The sequence below is a fragment of the Cydia strobilella genome, chromosome 5 (genome assembly GCF_947568885.1).
Source record: "Cydia strobilella chromosome 5, ilCydStro3.1, whole genome shotgun sequence".
Taxonomy (NCBI): Eukaryota; Metazoa; Arthropoda; class Insecta; order Lepidoptera; family Tortricidae; genus Cydia; species Cydia strobilella.
This window is the reverse complement of record NC_086045.1, coordinates 9,863,721-9,883,199: the sequence shown is the minus strand read 5'-3', so window position 1 is coordinate 9,883,199 and position 19,479 is coordinate 9,863,721. Positions and strand designations below refer to the sequence as shown.

The window sequence follows — 19,479 nt, the reverse complement described above, 5'->3', positions numbered from 1 at the left end:
TAATTTTTGTTACAAAAAGATTAATTATTTTTCGATTCGCGGGTTCTTACCAATAATTTCCGTTTCCTTTTATATTAATACGGAATACGGAAAAGCAGGGTTGCCATAAAAAAACACATATACACCACAGTTTTGTTGCAATTTTGTAACCACTGTAAATTCACTGTCATCTATCGACATACTTTAAAACTAAAAATGAAGATTTATAAAAATACGTTAAAATGTATTTAAATATGGATAAATGGTTTTTTTATTTGCATTAATTATTTTTATATGATTTTGACCCATGTTGTTTCACTGGTATGCGTTAAAATTATAAATAACAAACGAAACAGTCAACGCCCTCTATACGAGAGTAGGCCAAAACTAGCGGCGCCATCTGATCGAGAATCAAATTTTCGTGATTTTCTAGGCACATTTTTTCCTTAGACTGTATCCATCTTTGCTAATTGCTAAATTGTTATATATGTAGACGTTAGGTTGCGGCCAGTGTTTTAAACAGTAGCTTGAATAATCTGGACTGCTTGTCATGTCATCTTTTAGATTTGCTGTCAAGTCAGGACGATTAGCTAGTACTAGTATATATATAGTGTAGAACGGGTCATTTTCTGAACAATTGTCTTTATCGTTTGTTTTAAAGTTTTATTATTTAAGTCCCTTTAGTGAACAAACATTAGTAAAACGGACGGAATGGACGACGATTTACCTACCGACTTCCAGGTCATCGTCGTTGGAACTGGTATGCTCTATATTTTTTATAAAACGATACCGGGCGTGACGGCAGTAACAGCAGCCTACTTATCGATCTGAGTTTTTTCAGTGACATCGAAGTGTATTTTAACTTGTTTAATTGGCAACGTTTTATTTTGTTCAATAATTACTTTAATAACCATAAAAAGAGTAGCATTACGTTGAGCACTAATATTCGTCACACGCAAATTAAGTAATTAAATATTTGCAGAGTTGGCTTAATTCGACAGTTATTGTCTACGTATAGTACGTATGCCACTGCAGTTACATCCAAATAAAATCACGTTTACTTGAATATTCTTTTTAATGGAAATAAAATAAATATGCATAACTAGCTCGCAAAAAATCGAACTTGTTCTTGTAAGTGCATTTATATTTATTGCATACATTATCAATCAATTTTGAAAGTACTTATACAAAATTGTGTCTTAGTTTTAAATATTTGGCTGCATAGTGGAATATTTATTCCACACACATTGTAATGGAAGCATTCAACTGAAAGTGTCAGATATGTAACACAATTTATAGGGTTTCGTACCCAAAGGGTAAAAACAGGACCCTATTACTGAGACTCCGCTGTCCGTTTGTCTGTCACCAGGCTGTATCTCATGAACCGTGATAGCTAGTTAGATGAAACTTTCACAAATGATGTATTTCTGTTGCCTCTATAACAACAAATACTAAAAAGTATGGAACCCTCGGTGGGCGAGTCCGACTGGCACTTGTCCGGTTTTTTATACTTCTCATAAAGGTAAGAAGCCAGTATTTGGTAATAATTTGATAACCTAACTTCAAATTCTATATTATGCAACATATGGTACCTGCCATATGCTGATCACATTACTGAATGCCCAAATGTGCCATTTTCAACCAAAAGGGTACTTATTGTGGCTTTTCCATATAGCTTCAATTAGAAATCAACCTTATCGACAAGGGACAATGTGGTACCTTTTGGTTGAAAACATCACAAATGTTGGGCTTACATGTTCTTATTGTATGTACCAAGGTATGGTGGAGTCAATTGTAGCAGCAGCCTGCAGCAGAATAGGGAAGAATGTGCTTCACCTAGACTCTAGCGACCACTATGGTGGGCTCTGGGCATCTTACAATTTCGATGGGCTGCAGAAATTCATCAAAGAAGTCAATGCTGATCCTAAGCGTCAGCAACAGGTCTACAATGTGTCTGAAAACTGGTATATTGAAAAGTAAGTTGGGTATACTTACATACACCACTGCAAGTCAAGTTGGGAGTTAGCCTGATAATAGCACATGATCCAATGTCACTTACATTCATTGTTCACTAATTTGTTGTTTTGTTTAGTATTATAACGCTCATTCTCAAAAAATATATCTGCAGTCTAATGGCCGTAACCCATACAAAATGTTTGAAATGAGTCATGGCAATTAGACATATTCTCAGAGAATAACCTATAAATGAAAAAGTATACACATTAATAAATTAAACTGGATCTAATCATGCATAAAAATGGATATGGAAATAAAACCTTATACCTATAAACGAAGCAATGCTTGTATATAATATTTCGGGGATCTCGGAAACGGCTCTAACGATTTTGATGTACGATTTCGGGGACGAAAAATCGATCTAGCTAGGTCTTATCTCTGGGAAAACGCGCTTTTTGATTTTGTATATGTCTCCTAGATAATAATAATAAAAAAAATAGCCTTTATTTGCTGAACAAGGAATAGTTGCACATTATCTCTCTATTATCTCCCATCTTTTGAATTCCCTGCCTGCTTGCCCTTCGGCAAAGGCCTCCTCCAACCTTCTCCACTCTCTCCGGTCCGTTGCCACTCTGCTCCAGGTACAGCCAGCTACCTGCGCGATGTCGTCGCCCCATCTCATTATAGGTTTCTTCGCCTTTCTTTTACCTTCTCTTGGGTACCATGTCTCCTAGATATATTAGTTTAAAATAAGAAAGGAATTTGCTTGCATTTTGAACTACTCTAGAATTTAAAGAATATACATATTCTACATTGGATTCAACATAATTTTTCAAATAAAAATTTACTTTATACACTATAATGAATAACATATAACGTAGAGGCTCCAGTGCCCGACACAGCTCCAATAATCGAAATTTTCAACCATAATGTTGACAGCAAGGTCTCGAATATTGGGTCTTAACATGTTGATGATTGGGGTGTTACGCTACTTTATGGTATAGTTAAATGTGTAAACTTCATTAAAATTGTTAATAAAAGCAAATTGAATCATATAAAGTAGAATTACATACAGTGCAATGTTTTTATTATTTGCTAAGGGATGCACCACAAGAAGAAGAAAAGAAAGAGGAAGGGGAAGCATCAAAAGAGCCAGCCAAGAAAGTTTGGAGCCAAGCGAGCTTTGCGGCCGAGTACAGGAAGTTCAACATTGACATGACTCCCAAGGTATACTTCCCTTAATCTCTTTTACTTTTTAGTTATTTTATGGCCGCATATTAAAGTATGTAGCTGGCATTTCGCCTTTCAACCCAAAAAATACAATTTAGTTGGAGGTGTGTTTACTGTTCAGTATGTTCCAAATTAATTTTTTGATGTTAAATTGCAAAAGAATATTTTTAGTCGGGTCACTCCTTATATGTAACTAAATGTAAAACAAAAAACATTTTTTGACTAAGTTAATGTTTTTTGGATATTATTATTATGTGTATCTCCGTTTTAAAACTCTCGGGTCTTTCGATCCCGGTCATTTATAAGGCGTGCGTGGGGATATAGATCCAACACGTAGAGGCCGTTTGGAGAGATTTGATGTCATGTAGAATTATTATTAATTATTATTATTATTATTATTTTATTATTATTAAGCCATTTCGTTTCCCATCTCAGGTTATTTGCTTTACTGTTTATTTGTTTCATTATCATTTTTTTTTGGATAGGAACCCCTGTCTGGGTATAGGCCTCCTCCAGTTTTATCCAGTTTTCTCTGTCTTTTGCTTGGTTTATCCACTCTTTTCCAGCTGTAGCTATGATGTCATTGCTCCATCGCTTAGCAGGTCGTGCTTGTCGTCTTTTTCCACTGGGACCTTTCCATCTAGTTACTTCTGCTGTCCATCGCTTATCGTTGTAGCGTGCTACATGGCCAGCCCATCGCCATTTTAAGCGTAGACAGTAGTGTAGGGCGTCAATTAATTTTGTCTTCTTCCGTATGGATTCGCTTCTTATTTTGTGAATTTTCCTTATTTTTAGAAGGCTTCTCTCCATCGCTTTCTGGCAGTTCACTAGTTTTGTATTTTTTGGATATAATTACTCTCAAAGTTTAAATAAATGTGTCCCCCTCTTATTTGTGAACCATTTTTAGGGTTCCGTACCAAAAAGGTACAATGGTTTAACTTATGGTGCAACTCTGTCCGTCTGTCTGTCTGTCCGTCTGTCACATTGCTAAATATCTCGAGAACTACTGAAGCTATAGATTTGAAGTTTGGAATAGTTATGAACAGCGCTAACCTTAACACATTGGAAGTGTAATATTTTTTTTATTTTTTATTATGAAAAATGCCCAATATAAAGAGGGGGCAAAAAGTCAAAGTCTAGTTACTAGGTCGAGTGGGATATCAAATCAATCAATCAAACTTTTATTGGTAAAATAGAAGTATTTTATATGTCAACACATTGTTATTATCTTATACATAGAACATTAGTTACACATTTCACAGGAATAATTATATTAGGTACATTATTATTTTTGGTCAAATTATTTTTATATGAATTACTTACTGATTTATAATTAAATTATAATTATACATTTTTAATTAATTAGGTATCAAAAATTTTTTTTTAAAGTATTACTTATTTCTATTACATGTAGTCAATATCATTTGAAAGAGCTCGAATTGAACATTACAAAACAATTATAAATGTGAAAAAAATACCACCCCCCCCCCTTATCTCCGAAGTTTACCAACGAAAATTTTTAAAATTTTTACGTAATACTAACATTATCATAAATATTACAGGAAAAAAACATTACACTCTTTTTTTTGGGCAGTCTTGTAAATATAATCACACCTCTATCTTAAAAACTTTTTTTTTTAATTATCAAAAAACATTTTCTAATTTAATTTGCAATTTACGCCCATTTGCGGGTGTTTGTTATACTTGAAATGTCTATGAGTAAAAATACCTTCCACTAAATTTTTGAAATCGGCTCACATGATAAAGTTGAAAAACCAAATACATACAGGTCGCGCAAATTAGTTAGCCAATTTGCCGATAGATGGCGCTGTACACAATTACGCTTAGTCTACTTCTGAAGTTCTGGTCAAGTGTTTCGTGATTCTATTTACATGAGAAAATCGAAAGTGCGGAAGCCAAATATTATTATTATAAAAAAATCATAATAATCCGATTAATTTGATTTAAATCGGATTTATTTGATTAAAATCAGATTTTTTTGATTTTTTCATTTTCTTGCTTTTTTTCATCGAAATAAACCCACGCAGCATCTTTTATTCTTCCAGCCATCTTTTTGTTGTATTCACTCTTTCACTAGTCAATTACGAATGACCGGGCGAAAAGCGAAATGCGTCTCGTGTTTTAGTTTCGGGGAATCCTGGAACTGTTTCGGTACCATGCGTCTCGTATTATAGTTTCGGGGTTTCTGACTGTTACGCTATGACTCGCTTGCACATGTGTGCGTGCCGTAGTGGTCCGGGGAATTCCCTAAACAATTTTGGGCCGATTTGGTTGTAGTAAAAATTTAATGATTAAAATCAATGATTTTTTTGAAAAAATCCCTTGATTAAAATCACTGATTTAAATCATATCAACCCTGGCGGAAGCGGAACCCTCGGTGCGCGAGTTAAACGAACTCACTCTTGACCGGTTTTTTTTATTGAAAACAAGTGAAACAACATTTATTTTATGTTTCAAATCGATTCTATTAATTTATTATTAATGCATTTGTAGAGCACAGTTGACCAGATAATTTATTTCTGTGTAACGCGTCTTCACGTTGGATGCAGATCCGCACGCCGCGACAGCGCTATATACGTACATAGCGCTATCTCGCCCACACACCAATGTGGCGTACGGATCCGCATCAGTGTGACAACCGTGTAGTCGCTGAGCCAGCACCACCCCGCAGCTGCTGTTCTCGCGCGGGCCGCTGGTGGAGCTGCTCATCTCGTCCAACATCGCGCGCTACGCGGAGTTCCGCTGCGTGACGCGCGTTCTCACGTGGCTGGACGGCAAGCTGGCGCCCGTGCCGTGCTCACGCGCCGACGTGTTCGCCACCGAGGCCGTCGGGATCGTCGAGAAGCGGCAGCTCATGAAGATGCTTACCTCAATCGTCGGGTATAATGAGGAGGAGATGAACAACGAGTTTAAAGGTGAGTCAACCCTGTTTACCTAATGACCCAAATTTGCGTTTGACGGCGTATGAGATTACCGCGTTATGTTATGTATACTTAAGTTTTATTTTCTTCAATACTCTTTTTCCTACATGATCTTAAAGTTGAGAATCTGAATCTCTATTTAGGTAGTGAATAGTCTTTGGTACTCTGGTTATTTGCTTATTAACATTTAAGAGATCATATATGTAGACAATATTCTTGCTTCTGAATTTTTTAGTAATTAAAAAAAAAAAAGGCGTGAGACCTTTCAAAAGTCGGAATAACGATGATGATTGTTGTCGTCCTATATGGTACCCCATTGTGTGTGCCGGCCGGCCCCGTCGCCTGCTCCCGTGCGGCTTGCACGTGAAAGCGACCACGGCCAGGCGGCCGTATTGTCCTCTGGTCTTCGGAGCTTGTGCCCTATCCACTTCGACTTCAGTTGAGCGGGACTTGGTGGCATCGAGTCCATAGATCCTTGTTGCTGATAGTGTTCGGCCAGAATATGCGCAGAATGAATCTAAGGCATTTGTTGACAAACACTTCTAGCTTGCCCATCAGACCCTTTGTCTCCTTCCAAGTCTCGCAGCCGAAGATCAAAACAGACTTCGCTATGGAATCGAAATCTTAATCCGCCGTGTGAGCACGTTCGAATCCCAGACAGGTTTTAGCGGGGCAAAAGCGCGCCTTTGGCTTTCTTGATCCTCGCGTCGACGTCGTCATCTTGGTCACGGTGCTGCCGAGATACGTGAACTTTGCGACAGTTCCAGCGGTGTACCATTGAGTCTGATGGGTCGTTTATCTCACGTTTGGACTCGCATTTCGACGGTCTTCCTGGCGTTGATTCGTATTAGGCCCTTCTCTTGAGCATCCTCTCGTAACGAGTCCAGCTTCATTTGGAGGTCAGGCAGTGAAGACGAAACCAACACTATGTCGTTTGCGTAGTCGAGGTTCTCCAGGTGTGAGCTTTCGTTACATGTGATGAACGATGATGATGCCATTTGTTTATATTTCATTTGCGAAACACTACATAATCCGTATTTTTGACATTTAGATTTTTATTCTAGAAAGTTCTAGTATTTTTTTAATACAATTTTGGTGTTTGACGATCCTTTTGTGAAATTCTTATTATTTATTAAGTTTGACATATCTATAATAATTCAATGTTTTTAAGAACAATAATAACTGCATCAATAAATTGCTCTGATATTTAGATTGAGGTAATATTTGTAAAACTTGACAATTTAAAAGTGCTTGTTGCTAGGCCTATTTGAATAAAGAATATTTTGACTGACACTAATATCAAAGTACATTTTTACGAAAAAATGTCTAAGTAATTTTCGAAATATTTCTTTCAACTACTGACAGGTATGCAATCAAATTTAATGTAATTGTAACGTTTTATTAGCTAAAACGACCTTGAAGTTATTGCATTACTGAGCATAATTCTGGGGTAGACTACTCACGCTGCGTAATTTTTTTGGCCTAAGACATTGTAAACATTTTGTTCGACTTTTAGGTTCCTATCGTCAAGGATGTAAAGGGTGTCCTAAAAGAACGTAAGATTTGAAATTGATGAAAAACACATTTTTTTTCGTTATAATATATTTGTATATAAAATCTTGAAATACACAAAATAGGGTTATTTGTGGAATAATACGTCAGGCAAATGTCCTCCTAGGCTTTGCTGGCACATACGCACTCTTGTCAAAATTTTCTATGACCATTTTGCATAGATGCGGCTGAATTTCTCCGTTGCAGCGTCGAATTTCCTCTTTTAAAGCATGAGTGGTTGTGGGCTTATTAGCATAGACTTTAGACTTTAAATAACCCCATAAAAAGAAGTCTAAAGGCGTTAAATCGCAAGATCTAGGGGGCCAATTCTGATCACCAAATCGAGAGATCACACGACTAGGAAATGTTTCATGCAGTCATTGCATCGTTTCTCGGGCTGTGTGGCAAGTAAGTGGCCCCGTCTTGTTGAAACCACATTGCTTCCACATCGATATTTTTACACCATTTTTACAAACCCTAAACATTCAGCTGTCAAATAGGTTTTTTGTTTAGGGTTGCCAGCACTAAAATACAAAAACGGCGGCAAATTGAAATCTTGCGTCTTTTTTGGGACATCCTTTACATATGTATCATCTGTATTGTCTAAAAGGAGTCACGAGTGACCCACATATATATATATATATATTTCTACAAAACTGAGTAGAATAAGACATTCAAGACAACACCATGTGGTTCTATGGATCTAATGTAATGCCACATGCGTGTGTACTTTCGCTCCCACTCATGTCAGTCACACAAGCAAGAAGGCAGGTGCAGCGGCTGAGGCTGCTGCTAAGTTTAAGCACGGTAAATACGCCAACCTTGGACCAGTGTATGACTTTGTTCCGGTTGCTGTCGAAACGGCTGGGCCATGGTGGTTAAGGGACAGGGACTGCCACCCCCGTGCTGGCTCTTAGCAACGCCCCGCTGCGTGGCAACTATGACGAAGCCTGCACTGTGGCTGTATTGTATTTAATTTGGATAATTTCTTCCGTAAATAAAAGATGGATATAACCATACAAATTACGAATTCGAAATATTTTGGCTCGACTTTAACCAGTTTGCTATTTTCTATTTAGGGAGCTAAAATCACTGCATAGTATCGTACGTTATTGTATTAAGCTTTAGAACATAAAATAATATAGATATAGTCATATAGTTATAAAATAGACAAGCAACTTTTAATTTAACACAAGACGCCTTACAGACTGGAACGACAAGACGTTCAAGGAGTATCTGACCCACAAGGGTCTGACGCCGTCTCTGATCCACTACGTGTTGTTCGCGATCGCGGGCGGCGACAACAACATGCCGTGCCTCGAGGGCGTGCGCGAGTGCAAGAAGTTCCTGATGAGCCTGGGCCGTTACGGGAACACGCCCTTCCTCTGGCCCATGTACGGCAGCGGCGAACTGCCTCAGTGCTTCTGCAGGTAAAAATTGTTTTATTTTTAATTACCTTCTCACTCGAAAAGCGCCGTGGCGGTATCTCATCTAGCATCGATCTCGAGGCTGCCAATTTTATCCGTGAACAGTACCAAGTTCCATAAAATCCGGCCCGCTAAAAAGATGCGGAGGCCTGGATGTGGCCCTCATCCTCAGGTGAAAAAGTTTGGAGACCCATTTCTAGGACACTAAATATTGCTCTTGTTAAAGTTATATTCAAGCGTAAGTCAATACTACCTACATATTTAGGATTAAAAAAAGCAATTAAGTACTCGCGAATTTCAAAAACTGCATCATGAAAATTATGAGTTAATTTACGATATTTGATCCGAGTAATGAAATCTATAATATTTATGGACGCAAATATATCAACGGTTCAATGACCTAAATGTGCACAAAGTCGCAAGAAATTGAGGCGACTATCTAATATTGCATGCCGCGCAATGACGTCATAGCAAACATTTGAATGGACGAATTACTACTTGACTTCAATGCGAATTTGAAATTAAATTATGATATTGTTACCTAATAGTGACCGATAAATATAAAGACAGAGGAGGTTTTTTTTCGATTTCTGTGCAAAATGGACAAAACATTAAAGCAATATGGATCTTTTATATAAAATTTACGAATTCTAATATAGCATTCGTCTTTTCGTATTAACGAAATCTTAACGGAATCAATGTGAAACTAGTAGCAATTATAGAAATAAAAATAGCTTTATTTTAGAAATTAGAAGTGCTGTTTTAATTATTTACAATTTTATATTTAAAATGGCTTAAGATATGATTTTACACCACTGTGAAAGCCAGAGCGGAGGGGTAGAAGGGAATTTAATCTACCCCTTCACCAAAACCGGTGACGCAGCAAAAAACTGTTGTCACCAAAATTGTTTTTAGATTTTAAGTTAATAATTATTGTATGTATGTTAGTCTGTAAGGTATTATGTATGTATGGGCCTTTGTTGCCTGACAATATTTTTTTAAATACTGTTTTTGAACACAGATTGTGCGCGGTATTCGGCGGCGTGTATTGCCTGAATCGGCCCATTGACAAGGTGGAGTCGAAGACGGTAGACGAAGGCAAGACGCAAGTCACCATCGCCAGCAAGTCCAAGACGCTGAACTGCGACCACCTCGTCATCGGCATTAACGACTGCCCTAAGGAACTTCTCTCCGACGAACCGGGAGAACGCTGCGACATCTCCAAGGTTTGTTTATCTACAAGCATGCTAAAATCGTTACCGGGCTCTTAATAACTTTATTGACAAGGTGGAATTAAAGACAGTAGATGTTGGCAATATAGGTCACTATCGCTAGCAAGTCTAAGACTGCGACCACGTTATCGGTATCAAAGACTGCCCCAAGGAGTTCCTCTCTGATGAAGGCAGAGAGCTGCAACATCTCAAAGGTTAGTTTGTTTATCCATAAACATACTGCCTTATTATTAAGTGGTTATCCACTTTATCGACGTGGAATTGAAGACAGTGGACGTGGGCATTACGCAAGACAATTAATCCGGCAAATTCTATACGACAATAGTAAAATCATTTTAAACGGGTTACTTAAGTATTTTTAGTCGAATAATCGCTCGTAGTTTCGATTCGTTTGGAGGATCTTCTATCTTTTTAATTTTGGGAGGATTTTAATATATTCCTGACCACCTCAGCATCCACGATTGCTCTCAAGAACTTTTCAAGGTGACCTTGTAGCCTTGTTACTTCCATTAAATCGTACATTACATTTTGACGAGTTTTTTATCCAAGTTTCTGTGAGTTCTAATTGCAAGCCTTGACACATTGAATAGTTATTTGTGTTGTCGTAGGGCGTGTTCATCACGAACGCGTCCATGCTGGCGAGCGAGAAGGAGCCGCTGACGCTGCTGCGCTTCCCGCCGCTCGACGGCTCGCAGCACGCCGTCACCGTGCTCGAGGTGGGGCCCGCCACCGGCTCCTGCCCCAAGGGACTGTGTGAGTTCTTTTCTTTATCAAACATATATATATCCCCTTTCATTTCAGCAGGGACTTTTATTTAAAATTGTACCATACATTTTTTTAAATTAATATTTCATGTCATTTCTACTCAGAATCACGTTTTTTTTTAAATAAATAAACGTCCCAGAATTTCCAAACGTTGTTCGTTCCTTCTATTCCATTACCGTCATACAAAGTATGAAAAATGGTTACGGAATGGAAAAAAAAGTGTGTTTTTCTTTTATTACCTTTACCTACGATCGCAAGAGCTCGTAATTCGACGGAGTAGAAATAACATAGAAAAATCCAAATTAATGAAGTGTAGTGTACAATTTTAAGTAAAATTCCCCACCGTTCTTAACCGGTGGTCCCTGGCAGCACTTGAAGTCCGCAAACTTATCAACAGCATAAGCCTTTTTTCACTGTATTCGTCATAGGTGTTTAACCTCTAAACAGTCGGTGGTCCCTGGCATAAATAAAATTGTCGAGTGGTCCCTTATCCCTGAAAAGTTAAAAGTCCTACCTACAATCGCCATCAGACATTTCGGAGCGACAAAGGTGTTCAGAATATCTGAAATAAGCATCTATTATCAAGACGTTAAAGTGCATGTTCAGATATTTTTGAGCGCCTTGGCCGCTTACATATATATGATGGTGATGGTGGTGCGAAACTCCAGCGCGCAGTCCGGCGCAGCATTGCTCCGAGCAATTATTAGGGTTATCACAACTTGATGTCCCTTTGCGTATACGACCACAGATAAGACAATGACCTGAATTTTGATAACCCTAAATAGACGAAAGGGATAGTGCCATAAATTAGAAAGGAACAACATGAATCGCTGTTAAACTTCGGTTTTGTAGGTAGTTTCCTTTCTGAACGGTAGTACTATTACTTATTCCGTGTTTACTACTCAAATGTTTAAATTGTTATCTTCGAATTGCGTCGGGCACTCGCTATTAGCCGCTTTTTACGATGTTTTTTGCTAGCTGCCGATGTTGTTAACGCGCCCTGTTTTTACTCCACGCATGACTCACCGACATTGTCCAGCTAAATAGGTAAATTGTAGGTACGCCTGTCCGCCACGAGGTTTTTATTGCCTTAAACTAACGGTAATTTCGAAGTCTTCTTTCGCATGACACACGTTTTTACAAGCTTTTGTTTAACACATTCACTGCCAGGGGACGTGATTTTGTATGACGGTGAACACAGATATGTGTTGCTGGCAGTGAATCTTTCCCTGTTAGTAAGTATGTATGTTAGTGTGAGTCAAGCTTGAAAGATAAATTTGACCCACTTTCCGATTGAGCAAACCCTTTACAGCGTTCGTGGTCAACGGGTGACACACCGTTTTCATAGTTTCATTACATTATTTTTCTTTTGTACTAGATGGCTAGTTGAGTGCGTTTGCTGAATCAGTGAATCTTATCAGTTTTTCAATAATTTCCAATTCTATCTTCATTGAAAACGTGTTTTTATTGAACACATAATCATATAAACCCCTTATAAACACATTTAAACGAGCAATTCTTGTATACATATATATTTTTTTATATTTCGGGGATTCGGAAACGGCTCTAAAGATTTCGATGAAATTAGCTATATGGGGGTTTTTGGGGGGAAAAGTTTTCCGAGCAAAGCTCGGTCTCCCAGATATTATTTACAAAACGGAAAAAAAACTAAATCAGCATTAAATGCAACTATATCTACCTACTCAAAAATTTAATTAATATTAAATAAAACTATGTTTAAACTAAAGCTAGCAGGCAAAGAACAATATAAATAGAAAAGCTATAGATATAAAAAAAGCTGTAAAAAGTAATGAAATAAACTCATTTGTATTGTATTGTATAGATATAAAAAAATACAAAGATCTTCAATTGAAATTCGGATCGCTGATTTTGTCTGGCACATAACTATACTCGAACTTGGAACAACGTTCGTGACCAGCCTGCGAGGCTTACATTTAATTTCCGTCTTTATAATCGTGTTCATCCGTCTCATTCCAGTCGTGGTATACTTCATCACGAACAAGGTGAAGGACGCGGAGAGCGACCTCATGCCGTACGCCGAAAAGATCTTCCACATGGGCCCCGGCGAGTCCTCCGACGACAGACCTAAGGTAACAGCAACGTAGCGTAACAGGCCTAGCCAAGACGACAAACGGTTATTGACAAAATGTATCGGCATAATGCATAATAGATGCGACGAAAAGTCACGTCGTCATTTCTGTACATTATTTAAGTTTTATAACGTTTCCTGGTTACGCGAGTGCAGAGAAGTCGAGTTCTGGGGAGAACCAGTGGAACTACCTCGAGATCTTGTAACACTGTAACTGATTCGTGCCTAACTGACAAGTATGCCTTAGAAAAAACACTAGCCGGCAGAAACGAACAATTCAATAACAATGACATCCGCGCTCCCGGGCACACATGGCCGTCCGCTCATGCTCGCTTAGCGAGCTGCTTTCGGAGAAGAACCCGACGCGAACTCACTGCACCTTAACGTGGTACAACCACCTTCCGATTTCGTATAAGTTTTTCCGTCCCTTGATAGATCGAAGGGTGTATATTGTTGTGTTGACGTGTCCAGTGCCTGTGGTCGCTGCTGTGCAACGTGGCGGACACTAGCGCGGGCGCGGCGAGCGGCGCGGCCGGCGTGCACGTGTGCGCCGGGCCCGACGCCGGCCTCGACTTCGATCGCGCCGTGCACCAGGTCAGTGCCTTCTGTCTACTGCCTACTGACTACTGACTACTGACGGCAAACAGTCTTATGTTTGTGGCCTCTGTATATCGTCATCTCATTTAGTCTACCGACGAAAAAATCGGATATTATTTAAAATTGGATTTCTTTCTGACCGCTTTCAGTTTCATGATTGTTCGATACGGTTACGTCGCTTACCCATTTACTACCCGGTCACAATATCTGAGCACTGAGGCAAGAACGTTATATCGGCGCTGTGAGTACGATGTGCAAGCGACGGGGCGAGCGCGGGGAGGTGAACGGGAAAGCGAGAGCGGCTTCGCATTCTACGGGGTGAACGGATACTTTGACCGGATAGTATAATATAATCAGACGAAGCCGATTAGCGATAATTTCTCTATAAACTTTAGAATTAGTAACTTATTTCTCATTAATCGTCATAAGCTCGGTCACAATCGCTAGAAGCAGACGCATGTTAATCACGTTCAACGCTCGGAACCGGTTTTTTTTTTCATACAAAAAATAACGGTATTATTACGTTCCATTTCGTTCTTTGGTTTTTTATTTCATTTTAATGGGACAATCTAATTGCGACAATCTAAATACGAAATTGTTACCTAAATACATGATTCAGTCCTACGTAAAGAGCATAAAATAATTACAAACATTAGGCGATTTCGGTGTTTTGAAAAAAACCGGTTCCGAGCCTTGATCATCACCCGAGGGCCACGGGACGCAAGCTCCGAGCGTGCACGCTCGACGCTGACCGCTATCAGATGTATGGCGGTCGGCGACAGCATCGAGCGTGCTCGCTCGGAGCGTCTGTTGCGTGGTGGTCGGATTAGGAGGTTTACAGGGCAAGTGACAACTGTACCGCCCCTTCCCCCAGGCGGAGCAGATCTTCAAGCAGATATGCCCGGGCGCGGAGTTCCTGCCGCGCGCGCCCGACCCGGAGGAGATCGTGTTCGAGGACGGCGCCGCGCCCGGGCCCGAGTTCGAGCGCGGCGGGGAGGACGACAAGCAGTAGCCGCGCCCGCCGGGGCAGAGGCCGAGGCAGAGGCCGAGGCAGAGGCAGAGGCCGAGGCAGAGGCAGAGGCCGAGGCCGAGGCGGCGGCTCGCTTCCGGTTGTGCCGTTATCGACGACGTTCTCCGTTTTGTTATCAAGAAGTTCTCGCTCGAGAATCCCCCGTTGTTCTCATAAATATTTCTCATAGTAAACTGAGAACGTTCTCGAGAACGGCCCGACTAATCCCGCTGGCGTGTTTGTGTCGCCCGCATGTGGCGGTCCGTGAGATTTGCAAATTAGTAATTACCTTCGGATTATTCAGTACCCGATCTCACATGTGTTCGTGTTAGACAGAATCTCGATTTGAAGAATGTTAGATCGCTTAGGATTTTTAAGTCGTAGAAAACTTGTGGATTCTTTTAAACAAAAGATAAAACAAACCTCAGATCTTCTATAGGTACATAAACCTTTATAAAAAATAAAATAATTTTGACAAGTTTTCTACGTAATGCTAATTCTACGCCGTCACATAAAAGATACTGGAGAAATGGGACATTATTCTTAACCAATTCTAAGGATCATTCTAAACCGAAGGACTGTCCGACATCTCATAGATTGTATAGCACTAAAAGCACTGGCAGATTGTATGGCTTGAAAGCGCATTAAACTGGTTACACAGTGGAAATTGCAGAGGTAAATTTCTCAATGTTGGAAACTTTTCCGATGGTACATTAGTAGTTACAGTTCCAACATTCTCAACTTTGTCAAACTTAAATTCATACAAACTTATTGTAGGTATATTACCAGTAGCCCAATTTTAATTTTGACGTACGATTATTACTTGGTGGGACGTGGGACTAATAAATGTTAGTTTCCTTAATTATGAAAACAAATGATCTCTATTACTAATTCTTATAGTTCATTTGACCAGTGGCTTTTTGACTTTATTGTTAAACAAAAAAAAATGAGGCTAAACCATGTGCTCCGAAAAAGGGTAGGTATTCGAAACAGCTTATTCTTTTATCTTACAAGTTATTAAGTAGGTATTGTATTACAATTTTTAAGTTTTTTTCTCGGAGGGCATGCCTAATATTTATATCAATTGGCTGTTTTATTATTATTATAAGTAAAAAGTTAATTTTATACGAACTTGACTTTAGGAATTACGCCTCGACTAACAGCTCTCACAAGGCAGACAGGTATTGGTTGTATTCTAAGAAATATTTATATCAAGAGTGAATTGTTAAACGACATAAACACAACAGCGGGCGCGCAGTACGTTTGAGCGTAACCCAGTTCGGTTCCAATTCTGGTATTTTTAATACATTGATACGCTCAAGGGTGCTGACCACGAGTATAATTAAGGTATAAATAATCTCGGTAAGATTTTTAAGGCTTTCAATGCTTTTCTTGATGCATTCCGACTGGTGCGTTAGGTGGCCGGCGGCGCGCTACGCAAGCTTAGCTAAGCAACATTTGAGCAACATTGGGTTGAACAACATTTTAAGACAAAATAATAGCTTGAATTAGGTACTTATTTCGACAATGACTTATATACAAAGCACTTGCTTTGTTTTTGTCAACATTTTCACATAAATTCGTGTAGCATTGCATCTCTTTCTTCAGTACTTATAGAAAGACAAAAAAGATGCAGTCGTATTCGGCACCACGAATATTTTGCAAAATAGTGGGTTGCGCGCCGCGTTGAGACTTGATAGAATTATTGTAGACTGATTTAAGTACCAAGTTTACTGCGACAAAAAAAAGAGATACAATTTGGTTGCGACGGCTAGGCATCCGCCTATATCGTCTATAGGTTATCGGCTTTTTATCGCATTTATGAAAATGTTAACTCCCAATTGAGTCAATCAAACGCGGATTCGCGAGTTGCAATGCCAAGGAGAGGATTGTCAGTGTGATGTACCTACGCCCGAGGGACTCCACGAGTCCACGACTCGCTGTCTCTTGAGCGGTAGGTTTGGCGGAGGCTTTAATTTATGTTTACGGGTGACTGGTAAATGAAACAGTATTTAAAGTGGCGACGCAGGGTGAAGCGGGAAATTGGCTAGGTTATCTTGATTCGAAATAGCAAGATGAACATGTAGCAACTATAAAAGTATTTATACCTAATGTTGAATCGCAGTCGCAACATGAACTTCAGTATAGTCAGCATCAGATGTTGCTAAACGGGCGAGATACTCAAAATTACCTGAGCTTAACTTTATTGTTTAGTGTGTGCAGAAAATCTTGACTGTCTCGCCCGCTATCGATAGCGGCTTTGATGCTGACTGTACGCTAACGAAATAATGAAATACAATTTTTAGATATTATTTTTAAGCGTTATTTATTCTAAATACTGCAAAAGTGTTTATTTATAGTTTAGTCTTATCAATATTGATAGCACCTACCATCGACAACATAGTTTTGAGTCAGTGTTGGCCGAAACGTTAATGCAATTAACCATTAACCAGTACAATTTGTACTGGTTAATTGCAATTAACGTTCGGCCAACACTGTTTTGACCATTCGTACACTTCTGCGTGTCATACATTTTTACTTCGTATTTATGTTCGGTATCAAACTGAATTTTTAGATTATTAAATTTAAATTGATATCAGAATTGAAAGTTTAAGGAAGTGTAATGGGTAGGTACTGTTGTGAGGTTAAACCGTGCAATTATCGTAGTTATTAGGACTAGGCAGTTTTGAAATGTTAACAGTTAACATTTTGAACGCACCAGTCTTAAGAATAGATCACTACTGATTATTTTAAATAAAAAGCACGTTTAATCGATATTTATTGTCTAACGAGCATAACCATATGCCTTCGCTGCTTGTGCATTTATAATTCAAATAAATTGTGATTCATAGTACTTGTTTTTTAACGCTTCTTCCTATTCCTATCCTATATGAAATGCTGGATATTATAACTTACGTAATTAATTAGAAAGGGGATTTCGTTGAATTTAACCGTATTTAAATACACATTTATATAGCTTATTTATTTAGGTACTGTATACACATAACCTCGTCCATACATTTATCTGTAGCAAAGGAAATAACAAAACAAAATCTACCGATGTATTATGTATTTGTCGCTGGCCCTTTCATACTATCTAATGTAACTTCTTTTTAAATCGTAATATTTTTACAAAATTTATTTATAAATCGAAATATCTAAATGCCGCTCCAGTGGATCATCTTATCGTCTAACAATAATAGAGTAGAGCCCGCTCCAGACTACGCGGCGCGAAGCCGCGAACGCGAGTGTGGAGTCGATTTCGCTGATTAACGACCTTGACTCCACACTCGCGTTCGCGGCTTCGCGCACGAGTGTGCAGGGCCCTTAGGATATATGACTCAAAATAGCCTAGGGCTAGGTTCACACTGCGTTAATTTGTCCCGTATACCGTATAAGGGATTTAATCGAATACCGTAAGTAGTGACAGCAAAATTTGTATGGCAACTTCCAAATACGCTAGATGGCTTTCCCGCATTAACGCCGTGTGAACGATTTTGAAAGTTGCCATACTAATTATGCTGTCATGGGAAAAATTAACGCCATGTGTACCTAGCCTAAGGGTTAAGCCAGAAGCGTAATTTTTTGAGTTGTGACTGTTGTGAGTCGCGTAATTTCTGCTTACTAAATAGTACAAATCAGGTATGCTCCTTTTTATGGTTCCGTACCTCAAAGGGAAAAAACGCAACCCTTATAGGATCACTCGTGCGTCTGTCTGTCTGTCCGTCTGTCACAGCCTATTTTCTCCGAAACTACAGGACCAATTTCAAATTTGGTATACATATGTAAGTTTGTGACCCAAAGGCGGACATGTAACGTAAACAAATGAATTTTAAACACGGGGGCCACTTTTGGGGGGTAAATGAGAAAATAAAGTTTTCAAACTATATCGTGTTACATATCAAATGGAAGAGCTCATTGTGAGAATCTCAAATATATTTTCTTTATAATTTTAGGATAGACAGTTTAGAATTTATTCAAGAAAATAGGCAAAAAATGGTCATTCCTCCCCTTGATCTCCGAAACTATTGGGTCTAAAATTTTGAAAAAAATGCACAAAATAGATCTTTACCTATAAATCACAGGAAAACCTATTAAAAATGGATTTTGATCCCACCCCTACGGGTTTTTTAAAGACATTACACTCACGTTTCACATAAAAAATACATTGTTTAAATTGTATAATGTAGGGAACCCTTGGAACGCGAGTCCGACTCGCACTTGGCCGGGTTTTTTTATATTTATTTATACCTACACTAATGCATTCCACTTTTCGAATTTGAACGTGGATCCGTGTAGAAGTGAAAACTAATGTATTTTTTTTGTAATTAACTTTTTATTCCAAATAATTATTATCTGAGAAGAATGAAAATGTGAGTGAAGTGCAAAACATTAATTTAAAAATTGTAGTCTTGTAATTGATTCGATTCAATTGTGTTAAGACTGTTAAGAGTTTAAATTTTACATGCATGTAAGTGTGTTGACTTATGCAGTATGCTGTAAATTTATTGTGTATGAAATAAATAGAGTACAATTTATATATGGGTTATTTTCATAACACATTGGAGTCAATTAAATGTGGATCTTAACTATACTTACTGTAATTTCTTTTCAGTTCACCCATATGAAAGGTTACAGGGTTAAACATATTAAACTTTCATAATGTTAAGCATCCAATAGA

General features: G+C 38.6%; 1 protein-coding gene across 1 annotated transcript; it reads left to right on the top strand.

Moving 5' to 3' along the window:
• Positions 1–596: 596 nt before the first annotated feature.
• Positions 597–17,652, top strand: LOC134741669 (rab proteins geranylgeranyltransferase component A 1). Its single transcript, XM_063674533.1, has 10 exons — positions 597–739; positions 1,757–1,955; positions 3,036–3,162; positions 5,858–6,101; positions 8,866–9,088; positions 10,107–10,311; positions 10,926–11,070; positions 13,081–13,193; positions 13,664–13,786; positions 14,664–17,652. The coding sequence occupies exons 1-10, from the start codon at positions 691–693 to the stop codon at positions 14,799–14,801; spliced, it is 1,566 nt and encodes a 521-aa protein (XP_063530603.1). The 5' UTR covers positions 597–690; the 3' UTR covers positions 14,802–17,652.
• The last annotated feature ends 1,827 nt before the right edge of the window (positions 17,653–19,479 follow it).

Coding starts and splice junctions, on each gene's coding strand:
- LOC134741669 (XM_063674533.1), top strand. CDS start 691: ATGGACGACGATTTACCTACCGACTTCCAGGTCATCGTCGTTGGAACT. Junction 9,089..10,106: donor CTGCCTCAGTGCTTCTGCAG/GTAAAAATTGTT, acceptor TTTTGAACACAG/ATTGTGCGCGGTATTCGGCG. Junction 13,787..14,663: donor TCGATCGCGCCGTGCACCAG/GTCAGTGCCTTC, acceptor CCCTTCCCCCAG/GCGGAGCAGATCTTCAAGCA.